Source organism: Acipenser ruthenus, chromosome 12 (assembly GCF_902713425.1).
Source record: "Acipenser ruthenus chromosome 12, fAciRut3.2 maternal haplotype, whole genome shotgun sequence".
NCBI classification, from domain to species: domain Eukaryota; kingdom Metazoa; phylum Chordata; class Actinopteri; order Acipenseriformes; family Acipenseridae; genus Acipenser; species Acipenser ruthenus.
In genome coordinates this window covers 33,870,182-33,891,684 of record NC_081200.1, presented here as the reverse complement: position 1 = coordinate 33,891,684, position 21,503 = coordinate 33,870,182, and the positions used below count along the sequence as shown (strand labels likewise).

At 36.2% G+C, this 21,503-nt stretch overlaps 1 protein-coding gene across 1 annotated transcript; it reads right to left on the bottom strand.

Annotated features, from left to right (window-relative positions):
* Nucleotides 1–2,234: 2,234 nt before the first annotated feature.
* LOC117416473 (small ribosomal subunit protein uS14m-like) lies at nucleotides 2,235–4,053 on the bottom strand. The gene is made up of 3 exons (XM_034027562.2): nucleotides 3,927–4,053; nucleotides 2,796–2,960; nucleotides 2,235–2,560 (listed from the first exon to the last, which is right to left on the bottom strand). The coding sequence occupies exons 1-3, from the start codon at nucleotides 4,002–4,004 to the stop codon at nucleotides 2,378–2,380; spliced, it is 426 nt and encodes a 141-aa protein (XP_033883453.1). The 5' UTR covers nucleotides 4,005–4,053; the 3' UTR covers nucleotides 2,235–2,377.
* Between the last annotated feature and the right edge of the window lie 17,450 nt (nucleotides 4,054–21,503).

Here is a 21,503-nt window from a genome sequence, read left to right as displayed (position 1 = left end):
CCCTCCCCCAAAATTTGCATACGTCGGAACGTTTGCTTCCACTCCCAGCGCGCAGCGTCAGACCAACGGTGGGAGGGGCTATGTAAATTTGAAGTCATAATAAGGGCATACTTGTTAAAAACACCAAATACATTGTGTTTTTCTTTTTTGATTTTGTGATTCTCCGTGGTTTATTTCGAATTTTACGGAAAAATTACAGGATCTTTTTCACAGGATGTTTTGAAGTATACAAAAACGAAAGTAGCAGAATTCGGTCAGACGAGGCAGCGGATGCATAGGGTTGCAAATACTGATGCATTGAGGTTCATGTTCGCACTGACAATAAAAGAACATACTGAAAAATAAGCGACGTATTAAACTAAAACAATAAAGTGAACGGAGAGACAAGCAATCCAATTATGCAGCTTCTACACGCGCATTAATAAAAAAAGAAAGCGCAGAATGACTGTTCATGAGCTTGTAAGAGCGCTGTGCTTTGCGGGACAGCCACAGTTTATTGCATAGGTATCTGTGACTTTGTGCAACAGTACTGTCCATCAGTTAAAATACTGCCTAACGCCGACAATCTTAATCGTACATATTTGACAGAAAATGATGATGCTTTAGTTGTAAACTTATGGAATGCATGATGGAACTGTCCAGTGTGATTTCTGACGCGTCTCCTGATGGTTTACACCACCCAGTTCTGTCTTTTTTGTTTTTTGTTTTGTGATTTCAAGGCGAATAAACCTAGCTTGTGTTGTGCTGATGTCATGTTCATACCTTCTGTAGATACTATTTCCGTCAGCACAGCGATTGCCCAAACGTTCACTAAGCACACCAGCTAACTTGTGGTTTCGACTTGCACAGATTCTGCTTAATCATACTACAATAATAATAATAATAATAATAATAATAATAATAATAATACATGCCAGGGACATTAAACTTAACCAGAAACCAGAACTATCATATTCCACATGTAAAGTGTGTATGCTGAGGTTTTTCCCACCAGATTTTCTAACGATGTTTAAATTAAACACACACACACATATTACCCATATTTTAATATATGTAAAATAAATTCCCGGAAGTTAAAAACTCAAACTGTTATATTTTATTCTAGAAAACAATATACTGTAACTGTAAAACCCAATTATCTCACAGTTACTTTTATTTTATCAATCGCCACTACCCTCCAAAAAGTATTTGAACAGAGGAATAACAGCAAAACAACTAGATTATTTGTTGCTGTGTTACCTCAGTCACCAAGTCCCTTGCTTACCAAATGTCTTATTTTTTTTCTTACATTGCTAGTAAAGAGACACGATAACATTTGGGCTACCGCAACACTTAGGAGACGGATTGCTAATTACAAAATTTTGCCTGCATTCAAAAATTAAACCATTATCTGTTCAGGGATACCAATAAATATAGTAAGCAGGGGTCTTAGTGGGGTAAAAATGCTCTTTTCCAATTGTATATTAAAAACAGAAGTATTTCACACAGTTGCACCCATACAGCGTGAGGCCACATTTCTGGAAATGCCTGCCACTTCAATTCCCTGTGACTTTTCATCTTGTAATAGGTTACCTTTCAATGTGTGTTGTTAAACACCTAAAATTACAAAAAATCAACCAGACCACTTAATACACTATGCTATCTTATTGGTACAGGGATATTACTTTTGAATTATGAGCAAATGTATGTGAAAAGTGTGTGCTTCGAATCTGCATCATATTGTTACTTTATTATTTATGAACATGGTTTGAAAAAAGAAAAACACTGTTCTGTGTACAACACAATTTTGTATAAACAGGCTGTCCCTCAAACAATGTATTGATTTGTCATGCACATGTAATATAAACAGTAGAATCTCCCTGTCAGTTTTAGTCACATATACAGTAGGCATTAGATTTTCAGGTTCTTCTTTATCATACACTTCTAGATTTCAGATAATGAATAATCAGCAGTTTCAACATTCACGACTGTCTTGGCCATGATAGAGAACAGATTTCACTGCAGATTTCCATCCCTAAACTTTTAGCATCAAATTTGTGCTGTTCTGGCTGCCAGTTGTGGCCTTAGACCCACTTGACAATGTTCTAGCAAGTGTGGATTACAGGTGTACTGTGTGTACCCATTCACTTGAAACTTTATAAAACCACTATTGAAAAGTTTAACTGTAAATATCTTTTATTTCTAAGAGATCATAAATTACCCAATATCCATACTCCTCTTTAAAATGAATGCGCCAACTCCCAAGTTTTTTTTTTACATCTTTTAATGAACCATTTAACGAAACAAAACAAAAACTGAAGTCACTTTAGTCCCAGGTTTGTAGGTCACCTTTGAGTGTCTCCAGCACAGAATTGGGTGAATTTAATTCACTTGACAGTTACCACATTGCTCTTTGGATCCCAGACATCTGATTGTGGTCAGCAAGATGGCGAAAAACTATACGACTAAGACGCCACCTTCGCTTCACACCACGGGGCCGTGATGTCATCACACATCTGTTGCGGATCCGTACCGGGCAGCTGTCTCGTGGGAAGGCTGCAATTTCTTTGTCGGCTATCTCCTGCAAAGTAGTTAATGCCCAACAATTAATAAATTATTAAAGTGCAAGCCATCCTTACCCTTTCCTTTCCAAATTAAGTAGAAACAGATACAGAAATAACTGTGATTGATTGTGGTTTGTATGTCATTTTGCTATAACATAAGAGCTGATAAAAAAAATAAATAAATAATAATACTCTGTCTGTGGCGTTTAAGTATTGTTGCAATGTGAACCACAATTTGGTCCTGGCCAGCACCTGTAGTTCTTTAGGAAGGATTGTGTTTTTTCTGATAGCGTTCATCCGCAGTCTGTCGTTGGCATACTCAAATGCCATTTGCCTTCTCTTGACATCTCGAAGCATCCTCCAATTCACGTAATAACCTCGCACCTGTTCTACATTCCCTGTTGTACATCGCTGGGCCTAAAATCAAAATAAAGAAACAAGAAGCCCAGACATGAGGACTTGTAATTGCAATTGATTAAAAGGAATTGGAAATTAAATTGGCAGATACATAAGAACATACACACAGGGTAATTAGAAATTAAGTTTACCGCAACAATGATATGGTGGGCTGATGTGGTAAACTTATTTTATAATCACCCTGTGTGTGCGTGTGTGTGTGTAATATATATATATATATATATATATATATATATATATATATATATATACAGAGAGAGAGAGAGAGAGAGAGAGAGAGAGAGAGAGAGAGATTTTCTGTGCTTTTCATTTTAATATATCTCCCTAAATTGCAGTACCTTCAAGGAGTATGACCCATCCTGCTGTAATTCATACTAGTATGTGTTTGGGTCCTCCACCTTCCACCTTCGTTTAATTCTTAATAAAACTTTTTAATGATTTAAAATATTTAACATTTAACCCTCGAGATGGGCCACCTCGTTAAGGGGGAGGGGGGCTGGTGGTAGACATCGCATCAGTTACACATACAGTACTCTAGTTACCGTACATCTTTCATACTAAACAGCAGCAAAACAAATACCTACACTTACACATTACGCGAGCTTACATATACAATTTTTTAAATACAATCATTCAAAAAAGCCTCTCTATGTGACATTACACTTGATTCATGTAAGATCAAACAGTACTATGCGGCTTTACTTATGTCACAAAACGCTGTTATTTAAATATAACGTTTTCATATAACACACATTCCTACAATAATTACATTAGCAACACAAATGTGTCGATAAGTTACTTCCTGTGAACAAGTCTGAGTACATGTTACGAATGTACTGTCCTTGGGCTGGACTCTTAAGTTTCACTCGTGTTTCGCATACACTAAAACAGTCATAGTTCAAAGACATATATTAAACAGACATATAACATTTTGGACTAATATCAAAACACAAACTAAAGTATTACCAGAGACGTTGTTCTAAAAGAGGTTTGTAAAAATTCAAATCCCGATTTCACAACCTTTGACAACATGAGGGCAGCCATGTTGGACAGTCACATTCAATCTATACGAACTTTATTTAAAATGTGTCCTCACACTCACATTGCGCAATGCCAGATAGATTTGAAACAGACTATCCTCTCTCTTATGTCGTTTTTTCTTTTCTTCTATTTGTGAACCAATTTAAATAAAAAATCTGGTGTTGGGTTAAACTAATGTATGCATTTTTGCAGTATATGACCGATTATGACTGGAAAGAAAACAAGATTAAGGCAGCAGTGTGGAGTAGTCATTAGGGCTCTGGACTCTTGACCGGCGGGTCGTGGGTTCAATCCCAGGTGGGGGACACTGCTGCTGTACCCTTGAGCAAGGTATTTTACACAGATTGCTCCAGTAAAAACCCAACTGTATAATGGGTAATTGTGTGTAAAAAAAATTATGTAATTGTATGTATAAATAATGTGATATCTTGTAACAATTGTAAATCACCCTGGATAAGGGCGTCTGCTAAGAAATAAATAATAATAAAATACTGGTAACACTTTAAAATAAGTGCCTGTTCATGATTATTTCATGTGTATTAAGGGAAATGTTATGAACTCATGAAAAGTATGTCATGAACTCATGCTTGTGACTTTTGAATTCAATAGGAATTTCATTTGAAATCGTAGGAAACCATGTGTTAGTTACATTGTAATTACAGACACCTATTTTAAACTATTACCAAAATACTTTTACTGCTGGTAAGCAGGCGGGTACGGTAATTAGATTAATTTTAAATAAATAAATACATGTATTGTAATCACGATATAGGATTAACACAACACGGACCATTACAATATACAAGGTTGTTTTTAATTATACAAATGTTTTGACAATACAGAAGAAGTAACATGTGTGCAGTTTTTTTTCCCCTCAAACCAAATAACCCCTCAGAGACTGAGACACGAAGTACGTATGCCTATTGAATGTCTATATGGGTTTTTGTTGTGTGCAGGTTAAGACCACCAAACTCTTCAACCAGCATTACAGAAATCTTGTACAACTAGCTCCCACCAGCTTAAACTGCAAAATTGTTTTATTTTTGCACACCAGGAGGCAGTATTTAGTTGTAATACATGTACCGTACAGTAAACATAGAAATCACATTCCATTTTAATAACCCTTATATATCTGGGCTGTAACCTCTTTTTATTACAGTAATAAGATTTATGTTATATGTATATGTATTATGGGTATTAAAGGTAAAACATCTGTAGTTTGCCAAGTTTCTAGATTTCTTTTTCCTGTAGGAAACTGGCTAGTGCATGCATGTTGTTTAGCATTATTTACTGCGAAAAGCCTAATCAGTCATAAAATAAAGCAACATGTTTCAATGCATTTGCCAGTGGTAAGAAACTAGTAGCAGGCAAACAGTAAGTAATGTAAAAGAGAACACTACAATCTTTGTTACTATGTCGGTTGGCAGTGTTCAAGAGGAAACTAAAAGAATTGGGTCATGAAAAGTTCTACTGCTCAACTAAAAAATAAATTCTCTCTCTATTTCTGTAATTGGTAACATATAGCAGAACATGTATGTGTAGGACTACTCTTTCAATCTTATTTCAATATTTAATAATTTAAAGGTGTACCTTCCAGCAATATACATATACCAAGTAAGAAAGGGAACTGAACAAGGTAAAAGGGGCAATGAAAGTCCCATCCTCTGTCAATTTGTTTCAGGGCTGCTGTCCCAATGCTCTGATGGTGATGGCTACTTTTAAAAAGATAATGCACCCACTTTCAGCATCTTCCATGGCCACCGCAATCCAAAGATCCCAATCTCATCGAGCATGGCTGGGATGAACTTGAATGATGCATGTGTCATCATGAGCCTCTTGCCTACCTCTCTACACCAAAAAAGTTGCATAACAGGATTTTTACAACCATTGGCAAAACCTCCAGTATTGCACAACTTCATTCCTTTTCTTTTTTTTGTCCCAGGCTTCGACAGGCTGAATTTCTCTCTGTAATTAGAAACTACTACCACATTATTTCCTGGAATTCCTGGCTGTCTCAGTTGTGGTGAGGATACAGGAGTGAGAACTAGCTTGAGACACAGCCTGAGCCTGGCAGTCCCATCACAAGATGGGAATAGCCTTCTCTCGCAGCAGTCTGTAGGAGAGGTCCTCCGGGAGATGCAAGCCAGAAGGGGGTTAGGTTTTGGCTTGACAAACTCCATTTGAACTGGTAATGCTTTTCAAAGTAAAAAAAAAAAAGAAAAAAAAAAGCTGTACCCTGAAAAGCCTTGTACACTGAATACACCGTTGGTTGCCTCTCTTATAGAACCCAGGTGTATTTCGGGGGGCACGATCCTTTCTGTATTTTCCTCTGATCTTTGCAGCTGTAAAAAGGAGAGAAGGGAGACACGACCCTCCAGCGAGTCCAGCCTTGCTCTGCAACCGCTGTTGACTCGAGGGCTTTGGGCGACCCACTGATTTTACTGTCACAGTAAAAAAAAAAAAAAAATGCAATGGATTATTATGGGTTCGTCCTCATTATCTCTCTAATTTATTCCACTTGTTCAGATCAGCTAAACCCATTTTCAGATTAGCTTTTTGGTACGCTGCAATCAGGACTAACTTAGTACAGAGCTGAGGGATTTGCTAGACCGCATTTTAGTCCACTTGATGTGGACTAAGTCACTGGTACACTGCAATCGACTCTGGCTTTTTGAGTCATATATACATAAATCATAACAATAACAATAATGACAATCAAATATATACACAAAGAGGCGGGACACCCTGCCACAATTTCTTATTCTCTTTTCCATTCCTGGTCCTGGGGGACCCCTGGGTCTGCTGGTTTTCATTCCAACTGAGTTCTCAAAGACTTAATCAAACCCTTAACTGAACTATGGGCAGCAGTGTGGAGTAGTGGTTAGGGCTCTGGACTCTTGACCGGTGGGTCGTGGATTCAATCCCAGGTGGGGGACACTGTTGCTGTACCCTTGAGTAAGGTACTTTACCTAGATTGCTCCAGTAAAACCCAACTGTATAAATGGGTAATTGTATGTAAAAATAATGTGTAAAAAAAAAATAATGTAATTGTATGTAAAAATAATGTGATATCTTGTAACAATTGTAAGTCGCCCTGGATAAGGGCATCTGCTAAGAAATAAAAAAACTAATAATGTGCTTAATTAGACCTTTTGAATTGTTCACAGCTCCTAAAAAGTTGCCGATTTCAAGTTAAAACTGTATAGTTACCTTGAAATCTTCAACTGTTTAAAAACTGAAAACAATTAAAAATGTCTAATTAAGCTAATGAACAGTTCAATTAAGGGTTTAATTAAGTAATTGAGAACTCAGTTGGAATGAAAACCAGCAGACACAGGGGTCCCCCAGGACCAGGATTGGGAAACCCTGGACTAGACGGCTCAGTAAGCCAGGGTTTGGTTTGTCCTCCTATCCTTCCTTAGTTTCCCCTTGGGGGAAGTCCGCCGCTTCCCGGCCTTGGAGGTTGATCTGTTTGGCCTCACCACTGCGAGGGTGGCTCTCTGAGTAGTCAAGGAGAAACACCTATTCTATTACTAAGTCACAAGCACTTTGTCTTTATTCTAGTAGTCCCTTTATGCAGGCCTGGCTCCTTTTTTTTCATTTAACATTTTCAGTACTGTACACTTAATGCAATGAGTTCAGTTACTTGGATTTAATAATTGCGCTTTAAATGAATGCATCCATAAACTAAACACTAAAAATCTTCTGAATCAGTCCACTGTTCAAACATTTCGACAAGTGTCTTTCACACTGTAAAAGAAATGTGTTGAAAAAACGATGACCAGTTTAGAACAGATTCTAAATACCCCCATTTTATCCCCAGCTTAGTTTTGGTGATTTAAGGAAGCATTTTTCTGTCTCTTATTTCTCAGTCACAGTAGCTATGTTTCTGTCTACCTGTCTGTCAATCACGTGGATTCTCTGTAATTACCTCTTGCTCAGATTCTTATCAGCAGACAGGTACAGGTATTTATTTTAATTAAACGTTCTTCAAAATGCCTCCAGCACATTCTTCCTCTGGTATTATAATCGGTAATCAACTTTTGGGTGTGAATTTGATTGTCAGCTGTGATAGGGGAAGCGTCCTGCTGTTCCCTTCCAAAATCTTGTAAACATCATTCTTATCCTTTTTCTGCTTTATACATGCTTCTGAATAATGGTCCAATGCTTCACTGCTTAAATCTAGCTCTATTTAATTGTGCTCTTGCTCATTCCCATCTTTCCTCCTTTCACTCAGCTTTACTTCTCAACCTTCTTGTCTGTGCCTTGGGGGACAGAAAGACTTGCCTTTCTATCTCAGATATAGGCTATGCTCTGCGTACCACGGCTGAGGAAACCCAACCCCAAACCTTCACCTCCACTCATTCCTGGGGTCTTGATTTCAATCTGTGTCTGTCTCTGTCTCTGAAGAAACACTCTAGTAAGAATGAAATCCATACATTAAGTACTTTGATATGCTATTTGTCCTGTCCATTCCCTGTTGCCTGGTACAGTCTTCATGCTGTAATCTCTATTTACAGCAGTCTACACAGCAAATTTGTGGCCACCTCACATATATTAGGTCTTTCACCATGTGACCTTCCATAGGACGTTCAGTTCCAATAGTGCGTCATGACTATATACTGTATGTATTTTCTGCAGCCCCTGAGATTGTGTGGTGCTTTTCATTTACTTATTGTTTTGCTCTCAATCAAAAGCTCTCAGAATGTGTCTCTGCATCCCCTCTAACTGGTACTCTCCCATCCTCAGTTGATGATGCAGTGACTCTCTACAACGCCACCCTTACTCATATCATCGACACTGTTGCCCCGCTTACAACCAGAACCGTCAAGAAAGATCGCAACTGCCCATGGTACACCCTTGAACTTCGAGTGCTTAAATCTGCCTGCCGCAAACTCGAGCGCAAGTGGAGGTCATCTGGACTAACATTTCACAGAGAGATCTGTATCGACCATCTCGCGAGCTCACTGTACGCAAGTGAGTGAGGCAACGTAATGTCATTTGACTGACGGTTTACTTGGCACTGTCTGGTCAGCAGAGAATACCTTGAAGGTCCTGACGGCACGCCACTTATTCCAAGCATCGCATTTTTTGTCTTATTAGTCTAACTGTTGTTTGTATATTCTTGCATTTATTTTAATAGTGCAGAGGAAAAAGAATGAAGCCCTTTTTAATCACACATACCGTAACAATAGAACATTTGGAAACATTCCACAATACAAAATTTTAGAACATTCCTTCTGGAGACTTCCTTAAGTCAATAGGATTGGGGAGTGATTGTTTGGAGATGTGCTGTCTGCTGAACACATGCACATGCCTGATTGTATCCGTTTTTAATGAAATAACCACAGCAAAGATATTCAAATTTTGTGAAGAATCAACTCTCCATTGCTATGTGTCTTGATAAAGCCCTAAATGTTTATTGAGTAAGGGATGTTACAGTAATCAGTATTTAACAGAATGGTGGCCTGAAGATTTTGTTTGTAATACAAAATATCCCTGTAAACTTACCAGGCCTCTCAATAATCAGTTCAGTTGGTTCAGCCGTTTACAAACAGAAAACCACACCATTCTTTATGGTATGGAAATGTATTCTGACAATCATACAATGCAATCAAAACCAGACCACCAATATTAACAAATAATACAATAATAAAACATTTGCCCCAAATGACAATGATGGGGTTAGAGCAACATTATTTAAAGGTCTGTGACTTTCTTAACATTTTATTCACAATAAAGTCTAAAAACACAAGCCAGGACTGACATTGTCTCCAGAGCAGTGGAGCTGAGCACCACTGGATTTGGTCTCAATGTAATGGCCACAACTGTCTGCACTGTGGATCACACATGAAGCGGTTGAATTGGCAGAATATCATCAACTATGTGCCTAATTCAGGGTTATTCCCCTTCCTCGAGAAAGTTTTGGACAATGATTAATCTGACCAAAATGATCAAAATGACATTTTGGATAAATAAATGAAAAATAAAAAAATATCATTGGTTAATTAAAAATGGTATAATTTGCAACTTGAATTAAGAACCCATCAATAAATGGAGTGTTGTGGCAATGTGCCCCGCCCCTGTGTGCATTTGTGTGTTATATGTTGTATGTTGCGTGTGTTAATGTTGGTGTATAGAGATGGCTGCACGGGATATAAATGGGTGTGTGCAGCACGAGTTATTTAAAATGTATAATGGTATTTAGGCACGGGATTGCACATCACTTCACGTGCATTTAAAGTATATAATATGTGAGCACGAGGTTGCACATAATTAATTCACGTGCTGGGATTCAAGTGAATAATTAATTAGTAATTGAATCCCAGCACAACAGTATATATAGATGCACGTTTTACTCAGGGTTGTGTGTTCGGTGAGTGAAGAACGGAAGAGAGGAGGAGAAAGAAAGTAAAATAACGTAACGTAACGTAAATAAGTGTTTAAACTCACCGTTTGTGTTTGTCTGTTCGTGTACTGTCTGTTTACTGTTTCATCGTTTTGTTCGTCTATTTATTTTGGCCTAAAGTGCCGTGTCCTGTTTTCTGTTTGTTTAAACCTTTTATTTATAATAAACCGCGCAACAGCGCTTTCATCATTTCACCTCATCTGTTCTCTGTGTATTCATTTCCTGGTTCTGACATCACCACTCAGCCAGCCGTGTGACAAGTGTACATACAATCATATGCTGATAATGACAACCTTCAGTTTTTTACATCACCCAATCAGTGATCTGCAGACTGTACAATGACTGCCGCGGGTCTGCAGGTTTGATGTGAATTTGCGGGCCACTTGGGTGGTCTGTAATAAGCAAGATCAAGCAATGATTTGTACTACCATTAGTACAGTTTTTAAGTTCACATTTTAGATGTGTTGAAACAGTTTTTTATTTATATATGAGTCAGCAACAAAATAACTGAAAAACTAAAACAACTGCTGCATTTCATCAAGTAAAAGATGTACCAAAGCTAATAGGAATTTGATTTAAATAACCTTAACAACCTCAAAGACAAGCTTCGTCTAAGTGGGGAAAATGGCTGTATGCAGATATCCTGCATCTTGAACGTTTTTTAACAGAAACAACTGATCTGTATCTCTTTTAATGACTTGTCCAATTGCGCAGAGATCTGCATCCATGTCTGTGGGCCGTGAGAACATCCATTCAGCCTCACCAGGCTCAATCAACTGGTAAAACGAATCTGGAATACTCCAGTAGCTGTTGGCTGTTAGATGGAAAATGTTTTTTAAAAATCTCTGTTGAAATGAAACCAGATGTTTTAGCCGAGCGAAGACTGTCCATCATTATTAGCCGATAATAATACTGCAGGATTAAATACACAGACCCACCAATCACTTAATGATATATAATTGAGTTCCACTAACTGCTCATGCCACTTATCATTTTCATTTACAGTCTTTCCAATAGTTTAGACTAGAGGACCAACTGTCCTGGATATCCTTGGATCAGAATAAACACACTGGAGTTCAGCCATAAGGACTTGTGCCTGAATTAGCCAGGACCGACTAAAAACACACTGAAAACATATTTTTAAACTATGAAGTCCCCTTCTGCCTGACAACATATGTATTATGGTATAATGTCACCCTTTATTGGGTAGGTGACAGGACCTTCTTGTTAATATTTGGCCCCAAGTATGAGTGCAGAAGTCTGAAATACTGTAGAACAGCATTTTTAAATGTATTCTGACGTATTCATCTATTGTGGCACCCTTTTTTGTGGAATGTCACCTTGATTATTTCATGCTGTTCATATAAAACTGCACTGTTTAATTTTTAAATATTGTTAGTACCATTCCCATTCCTAATCATAGTTAGTCGATGCTGTCATTTGTATGTGTATTCTAAGGTTGTCAAAAACTCAGAATTAAGATTACATCAGTGTTTTCCCTAGTGCAAGACAGTGGGAGTGAGGAAAGCTGTAAACAAATACAAGAGCATTAAAGGGCTTGGGGAAAAAAAAAACATATTAAAAAAAGGACATTCTAAGCTGCACCCAAGGCCATCAGCATTCACCACTGGATCCTTACAATTCAAATGTTAGTTTATTCTGATGTCATACCTGAATGGAGATACTTCACAGTTCCACTACATGGTAACAGAGAGTTTGAGGCTCATAAATTTGTTTTATAATATCAGATTTATTCTACATCAATCAAATAACTTTAAGTTATCTATATCCTATATATAGAATTTCCATAGTGATCCTTTATCCACTCTGTTTCAAATTTGTCTCTGATTAAAACAATAAAATGTACACATAGATGTATGATACACCCCAGTCAGCCACTTGAATCAAAACCCCTCCGTTCCATTTTGCCCCACCCTTGCCTGCTACTTTGGACAGATGCCATAGAACCCATCATTGATTGGGAGTGTTTTATGCAGACACACCAAGTTTACTTGATGGTAGCCCTTGATAAAATTCCATTCACATTGCTCAAAAATCTCAGGGCTGCTAGTGAACTGAGCACGTTGTTCAGATGAAAGGTAAACATGAATATATATATATATATATATATATATATATATATATATATATATATATATATATATATATATATATATATACAAACATATCCCTTGACACATAAAAAATACAGAGGGTGAATTATTGCATTAAAGTGGTTGTAGCTAACTAAATAATAAAAAACAGTATCACATACAGTGCCATCTGTAATTAGCTTACATAGACTGAAGCTGTTAATCTTTTTGCCAATCATTTAATTATTTTACTTCTCTGTTAGGAAAGGTCTAATGCTTCAAGAGACAGGGTAATATACTTAGATATAGCCCTGGAATCCTCATGTAGCTTTGTTTCTTGGCTGTTTGTTAATGCTGGTTGTGTGGATTCCCCTAATTACCGGTATGTAACTCATGGGAGACACACTTTCCAAAGCTGCTGGGAGATTGGGTTTGATTAAGAGATTGCGACCTTGGCTCTTGTCCACTGTGTGTTTGATGTGTTTCAGTTAATATTTACAATACCTTAACATGTACAGTTGACCCTGCCAGTCTCCTATATGACATATTTTTGCATTCTGGGTGACAGAATCACTCACATAGCACAGTATATATGCTTGTATAAACCTGATACCCTTACTCAACTCTTTTTGAAATGTGCTAGATCTTAATAATAATAATACTGGCGCCAAGCTTCCTTTTACTACACCGGCAACATGCTCACAACTGATGTTAATAAAAGAAGGGCTGGCAAGATGAGAACATTTTTTTACTTATTGAGGTTGACATCATATAGAAGAAAGACAATGGTAACAGATTTAATTTACAGCACTGCAGGAGTCAGTGGACAGTGGACTCTTTTTCAGGGAATTGCAGGGACTCATAGAAGCAATGTATATTTTAATATTTATTTGAAGATACAATGTAGGTCTTTGATCAAGCAGGCTCATTTCTAAAATGAGTTCCTCCCCAGGCTGGGCGGTCTGATATCGAAGTTTCTTTAAGGAATGAAGACAGGAAATAGGTGTCTATACCTCTGTACTACGTAGATAATCAACAGCTGTATGATCTTTAACTTTCATTAAACAGAGCTGGCAACCTCGTCCATCTCAACACTGTACCAACCCAACTCTCCATCTTGCAGATAAAGTAAAAGCTATTCTCAAGGTTACTGGTTTATGGCTAATTAGCCAATTTTTTAAAATTTAAAAAATAAAAATATATTTTCATTTAAGTCAATAATAATTTTCATGGTATGAAGCTGTTCTTGAACCATCAGGACAAACTGGAAACCAGCATGGCCAGTGATTTTTTTTTTTCAATCATCAAAAACAGGGGAATAGGGATATGTTTTTTGAGGGTAAGCTTTTTTTTGGTTTTTTACTGCCATGACATCATATCAGTGATCCAGTAAAGCAGCCAATTTGAATCTTCAGTAAATCACATAAACAAGCAGAGTATCGATTTGAATAGGAGTGCACTTGGATGTACAGATTATCATGTGACCCAATCTAATTGATATGAAGATTGTGCAATCAGTACATGGCAGCACATCACTGTGTTAAGGTAGTTTCAAAATAGTTCTGTAATAGGAAGTGACTATCTAGTGACTGAGTGTGCATTTTTAATCACAGAATTCTTTCCAGGTCAGATTCTTAGAAATACTGATTACTTTTTTCACAGGTTGTGAAAAGTTCTTCTGTTTTATGGCCCATCTTTAATTTATTTTAAAGCCCCTTCCATCATCCCTTTGACAAGGGATACATTTTTGGGAAGACTAGTTAATTTATTACAACACTGACTGGGAATTCGATGAAACAGCCACCAAAGTCATACCACCCATTTTTCCTTTGCCACGAATGTCAATGTGAGAAACAGATGCATTAGAAAATTTATTTGGGGCTTTTCAGAAAAGCCACATCAAAAACATCCCCATAGCTCTCTGCAATGTACAGAAACATGCATGTAGTTCCACTTTCGTACTCATTTTAATGCATGTGTTGAACACTTGTTCAGTGGTGCACAGCCCACTACTGTTCTACACAGACAATTTAATAGGAAGTGTCGGACCCAGTATTGGAATTATTAATCTACTACAGAAGAACAGAGGGTTATACAAAACAATTAAACAGAACAGAATTGTTTTTTCTTTCTTGTTTAGCAAACAATCAAACTACAAAAAAATATGGCAAATTGATTAGATCTTTTTGAGTCACTCAATATTAAATACATTAGAAAGAGCTTCTAAATATTAAATTTAGTCACAAATGTACCTTTTTTAATTGTGATCATTTTCCACCATAAGCCTCACTTACATGTGATATTTTATAAGAGCAATAGCTAAACATATTTAATTTAGTTGAACTTTGGGTTTAAATTGTGAAATACCTTTAAAGAAAGAATGCAAGTTAATGTATATATATATATATATATATATATATATATATATATATATATATATATATATATATATATATATATAGTATAACATTATTTAAAAAAAAAACAAAAAACAAAAAAAACCTGTTTAATCCAATATCAAAAGAATAGTTTTGTGACTTTATAAACCATATATAGAAACCTCTAAATATTCCATAACAACCTACAATGGGCCACTAGGAAACCAGGGAGCAGAAGGTATTCTGACAAAAAAAAAAAAATCTGATGGATTTATGTGATTTTAAATTGTACTTACATGATTGGAGAAAGTAGCCTCGTGAAACATGAGCACAATCAGCACCACTCAGAGACACCAAACACACTGATTTGAAGGTTAACTGTTACTATGAAAAGTACAGTTTCAAGATATTTTCTGCAATGCTATTAACACTTAATAATTTACTACTAGTTCCAGTTTACTTTACCTCTACCAAACAACTCTACAAGGTTAATCCTATATAATCAGTGAAAAATTTGCCAAAGGAAACAAAATTCACTTTTTGGTCTCTTATATCCTATCCCACTAAAAACAGAAGATTGACACAGCCAGCTGTTTTCATTCATTATATAATATTTGTCTAAACAGCTACAACAATCTCAGACAACAGCTATTTTTACATTTAACAAGTACTGTACAACACTGTTTATATCAACTGTCAGCCCATAGTTTCCAAACAGTTAAGCACAGCCTGCTGATCTCAATCAAGGCCACCCCTTTCAAAACCCAGAATGAAATAATTAATAATGCAGAAATTGTCATAGTTCAGATGACTGTTAAACTAAACAATCATTCATTTGAAACCACAAACAATAATAACTTTATTTATATCATTCATAACTATTAAACACTCAATAGTGCTCAGTTTAGAAATTATTATTATTTTTTTTATTATTATTTATTTCTTAGCAGACGCCCTTATCCCGGGCGACTTACAATCGCAAGCAAATACATTCAAGTGTTACAATACAAGTAATACAATAAGAGCAAGAAATACAATAATTTTTGTTCAAGTGTGACAAACCACAATTCAATAATACAGCAGATAATAGTGATAGTTACATCAGGATATGATTAAATAGTGATAGTTACATCAGGATATGATTAAGTACAAAATACTACAGGTTAAACACTTGGCAGATTACAATATTCTGAAGTACAGGATTAAATGCAGTAAAATAGGGGGCAGATAAGAGCAAAATAAAGCACATTTACATGAAGGGTGATAGTGTCCCAGGATACAACAGAGGAGTTCTACAGGTGCTGTTTGAAGAGGTGAGTCTTAAGGAGGTGCCGGAATGTGGTCAGGGACTGGGCAGTCCTGACATCTGTAGGAAGGTCGTTCCACCACTGCGGAGCAAGGGTGGAGAAGGAGCGGGCTCTGGAGGCAGGGGAGCGTAGCGGAGGTAGAGCCAGTCTTCTAGTGCAGGCGGAGCGGAGAGGTCGAGTGGGGGTGTAGGGAGAGATGAGGGTCTGGAGGTAGCTGGGTGCAGTCTGGTCAAGGCATCTGTAGGCTAGTACAAGAAATACTAAAATGAACTTAAATCCAATTAACTAACTCTTAAATACACAAGCTCTGGAATACACAGGGAATATCTCAGAAATGATTACCAGTATATCATTGTTAGACATTTCCATCACAGCTTTGAATTCCACTATTAACACCACTCTATCTTTTAGAAACCAACCAATTCTCATTCGTATTCTCATTCCCTCACCAAAAGTGAGGAAATGTGAGTGTGTTTTTTTTAAAATTGTAGTTTTCCAGACGAGATCATCACTGGAGCTAAATCCCACATTTCTAATATAAACAGAAAGGATGCTTTGTATAATAACAGTAAACAACAAGATGATAGAATTCCTCAGACAAATACAGAAAATCCTGCAAAAAACTTTTACAGCAAGACCTATCTACAACGCCTATTTTCAAGACTCCCCACACTGATATCATATAGAAGAGACAAGAATCTAAGAGAATATGTAGTCCACAGTGAGATTCATCCTTCTGGGGAACTTTTAAAAGGCACACTTCCATGTACTACCTGGAAATACATTAACACCCAAAGAGAGATCGGGGACACTAAATCATCATTCGACACCCATTAAACTTTGAAATGCACCTCTAAAGGAATAATATACTGCATTATCTGCAAGAAATGCAACAAACTGTACATTGGGGAAACCAAAAGGCATTTAGCAGACCGTCTTTGTGGGACATTTACAAAGCATTCGCATCAACACCACTATATTTCCAGTAGCTCGACATTTCAACAATGGTAATCACGCTGCTGAAGACATCACCATCTGTGGGATCCAACAGTGCTATGGAACAAATGATACTCGGAAACAAAGGGAACATGAGTTTATCTTCAAACTAGCAACTTTGGAACCTCATGGAATGATTGTATTCTGATATAATCATGACATCATCCACAGAATTCTTAAAAAATAACAAGTTTAGTATTTACTTTTCTTTCTACACAGCTGAAGAAGGGTTTTTGTGCGAAACAGCCTGAAAGTATCTTTTAATCATTTAAACATTTTGTATACATGAAAAATAATAATAATAATAATAATAATAATAATAATAATAATAATAATTGTGTACACTGCAGTTATAAATATATTCTTTATTTGTCCAGTTTGTATGGCCAATGTTAACGACTTTTATGGACAGAATGGAAAACAGATTGATGTGTGCAGCTGATTATAGCAGAGTTGCTCTTCAGTCCCCCTATGGTCCATTAATATCGTTTCTGGCAATCTCAAATTCCTTTATTGTAGTAAAAAAAACAGTCAGTGGTTTAGAATGAATGGCAGCTTAGTTCCAGGTTAATTCAATGTAATGTCATTTAAAGTGATTTGCACCATTTGTGAAGGTGAATCATTAACAGTGCTTGCTTTAGTAATAGTTTCACACTGCCTAATTTAGGTTAATCACTTAAGTGTGGTCTCTTTAAAAAAAAAAAAAAAAAAAGCTGCCTCTTTCTAGTCATGTGGGGTCCAACTTTGATCTACTTGGGAAGTTGAAATCTTTTGAGAAGTGGGTTTACAATACAGATGCAGCTACTGCAATGCCATAACTGAGGATGTTTTTCTAGTATGTTCCAGAAAACATTTATGACAGCACTACTGAATAACCCTTACACATGTACTACATAAATAATTATTCTTACAAAACAATGTATCATATTTTAGTGAACATTATTCTGGTATATGATGTAAAGTTGCAGTATTTACTTTGGCTCATTAGGAAAGGTAGCACTGTTGTTCAGTAAGCCCCATTTAAGGTTCTATTCTTAGACTCTGGGCATCTTTTTGGGCAGAGAAACAAGTCCATTAGAATGTACATCTTCCATTTACTTTGTGCCTCACATAAACAATCAAGGTTTTCAGCATCACATCAAAAGAAATAAAAACCATTAAGCATTTTTAAAACAATCTGTACACTATAGCACTTCAGAAATCTTATATCCATGTGCTCCTCATTTAGCATGCAGTCTACCCCCTGAACGTCACAGACTTTAAAGTTTACAGTTTAATGTTCCTTGTTCCTTTTGTAATGTTAAAAACGAATATATATATACTGTATATTCTCAAGAATCTTCCACATTTCTTTTGGTTTGAAAGTTATTTTTCTGTCAATATTTAACATTTGGTTGGGTTTTCCATTACCTGTATTTAAAACAGAGCAGCATGTGTTCTAGATCGAATCCCAAAACTGCAATCAGAGGGAAGCTGCATTCATTTTCATTTTTTGTGCACATTTGCCCATTGCCTTGATATAATCCTTTAAAATTGTACAATTGTTACCAGAATGAAAAATAGGCTTTGTACATCCAGTTAATGTACTCAATGAATGTTCATGGTATATACTCTACATTTTTATACTTAAACATTATTATTATTATTATTATTATTATTATTATTATTATTATTATTATTATTATTATTATTATTATTATTAATATTTATTTTCACCTCTGCTTATTGTGGGGATACAACACCTCTGATTCCAGCAATTCAAGTTGCCTCTGACCCACTTCTTATTTAAGCAATCTTAAAAAATTAAAATAAAAAAAACAGACCAAAGAACTGCCTACAAAGTCTAAAATGTGTAAACAAGCAACACATTTCCAAATAATCCTACTGTATGAGGTGGTTCATGCATTCTTAATAGCTGGTTCATATAATAGTATTCTCATATGATTTTGGAGGTGTTTTTAGGCATTCCTTTGGGTCGGACACAAAATGAAGTGCTGCAAATCTGAAACAAAAGAAGAAAAACAAAGTGCCAGCAAAGCTCAAACAGAAGGACTGACTGGTGCATAGTGACGGGTACATGTACAGGTACGATTTGTCTTAATGGCCCAAACGGTCGTTTGCCTTCCTCTTTATTGAATGCAATGCAGCCAGTTGTAGTCCACTCAACTAAACTCTTGGAAAAATGTATAAATGTAAAAATCACAAATACCCCTGTCTTCTTGCCAACCTTCAGAAAAACCTACATCAGTTATTGTACCATGTCACTCTGCAGTGATATTACATTATTTTCTTATTTCATTATTCCTATGAAATGTATTTTAAGACCACAATGGAGCATTTCTGCAATTTTTGTAGAAATAAACAGGAAGAATTATGAAAGAAGCTGCATTCTTGAGGTTACACAATTCTTAAACCAACAAAGGGTTTATAGATTTTTTAAACCAGACCATCCACGAATATATTTCAATGTGTGTGTTTTAACAGATAGTCCTCAGTGCAGTATAGAATAAAAATTAGTATCAGGTACAAAAAAGTCCAGAGAACATGGTTGATATTTAACTAGTAACCAGGATGGTAATGACAGTCACAGAATAAGCTGTTGATGTACTTAAAATGTGAAGAATAAATATCTCCTAACCAATTCGTCATAGATTAAATTAAGTGTTTATTTCTGTGGCATCAAACTCTCCCACGTACTCCAATTACAGTAGAAAGAAGCAGATTCTTTGACTGGACTGCTCTGACCCTACATGAAAAGGACATTGGAGTTAAGGAACTGTCTAATTTAAGAGAAACATAAAGCTAATAAAAAACACATGGAAGAAGGTTGCAGGCGCAAGTTTCTATTGGTGCTAGACAATTAAATGCTAAGATGCCATCTGACATGCATAGTTAGTTTGCAGGCATTGGAATGTGATCACTTTGCAGGGTTGCTTGATCAGTGCATATTTGTTTCTGGCTGTTTGTGTCAAGCTCTGAGCATGTAGGCATTACCTGGTGCAATTCAACGGCAATACGATAGCAAACAAAAAAGAAACTCAGCACTTCTGATGCTTTTGCAAGGCACTGCTTTAAAATTGTCCTTAAATTCATCGTTTTGGAAAAGTATCACAGAATTTGTCCATCGGTGTTTGATTACAATGTTAAAGCAAGTCTCCACCACCACAATGTGATTCAAGTAATCTACTGATTTAAATGTTCTTTTTAATAAATAAGAATGTCTGTTCATTTCTATGTGTTAAAAACAAAGGTACAGTTCCTAAAAAAAACATTAATTAGCTCTAGCTGACCGACAACAAACAATCATAGGAAGTTAAAAAAAATTATAACTGGAGAAGACAGCATCAAGCACCAACACCCTTTTTCACTGAATGAGGTCTAGGTTATGGGGGCTGGGGAGATAAAGGCCGATTGAGAACAAAAATAGCTGTCAAGCCAGAATCTGGTGTCTATCTGTCTGCCTGTCCATCTGTATGTCCCACAGTTTTTACATTTATCGTGAGAACTGCCGGTCTGATTTTGACTTGCTAAGTACATTCTTTAGCACAGCTTAATACACATCTTTGGACTTTAGTACTCTCAGATAGAACTAAATTGCCCTAAAACAGCTATCTTATGGGAAGAGAATTACGTCTAATGTATCACTGTAGTTGTGTATAAAAAATGTAACCTGTAGTATTTAGTAAAAAAATACATAATAGCACCTTAAAATAATGACCAGATATCAGCTATTGTACAGTTATTCACATGTAATTCATGCGACTATTTTAAAGTGTTACAACCCAAATATATCCAAACATCAAAAATAATGTAATAGCATTAGCAGAGTTGTACGTGTCCAGTTAACTGTCCCTCTCCAGATATTCATATCTAAAATGATTCTAATGATATCTAATATGCCATGCACGTCGGTTTCATTGTAATTATTTCTATAGGTTTATTGATCTTGAATATGATACTAACAATTTGCTATTATTAATCTGATTAGCCAAACAAATTGCTTTTAAAAGCTACCCCAGGTCCCAATTAGTTTGGATAGTTTCATTTTTAGTATTTTTTTTTTTTTAATTAGTCTATTTTAAAATTAGCTACTGCAGTAGCTATATCCTGCTTCTGTGGCAGCACAACAAAAACAGAAAAAAGAAAAGAAAAACAACCCAGAAAGTTCCACCTGAAAAAAAATAAAAAAATAAAAAAAGGAAAAAGGCAGAACAAAAGACCTGGTGTGTGATTTGTTCCAGACAGAAAGAGAAGAATTTCTTATTATCTCTCCTTATTTTCATTCCTTCATTAAAGGGCTCAGGTCACACCCAGAGTTC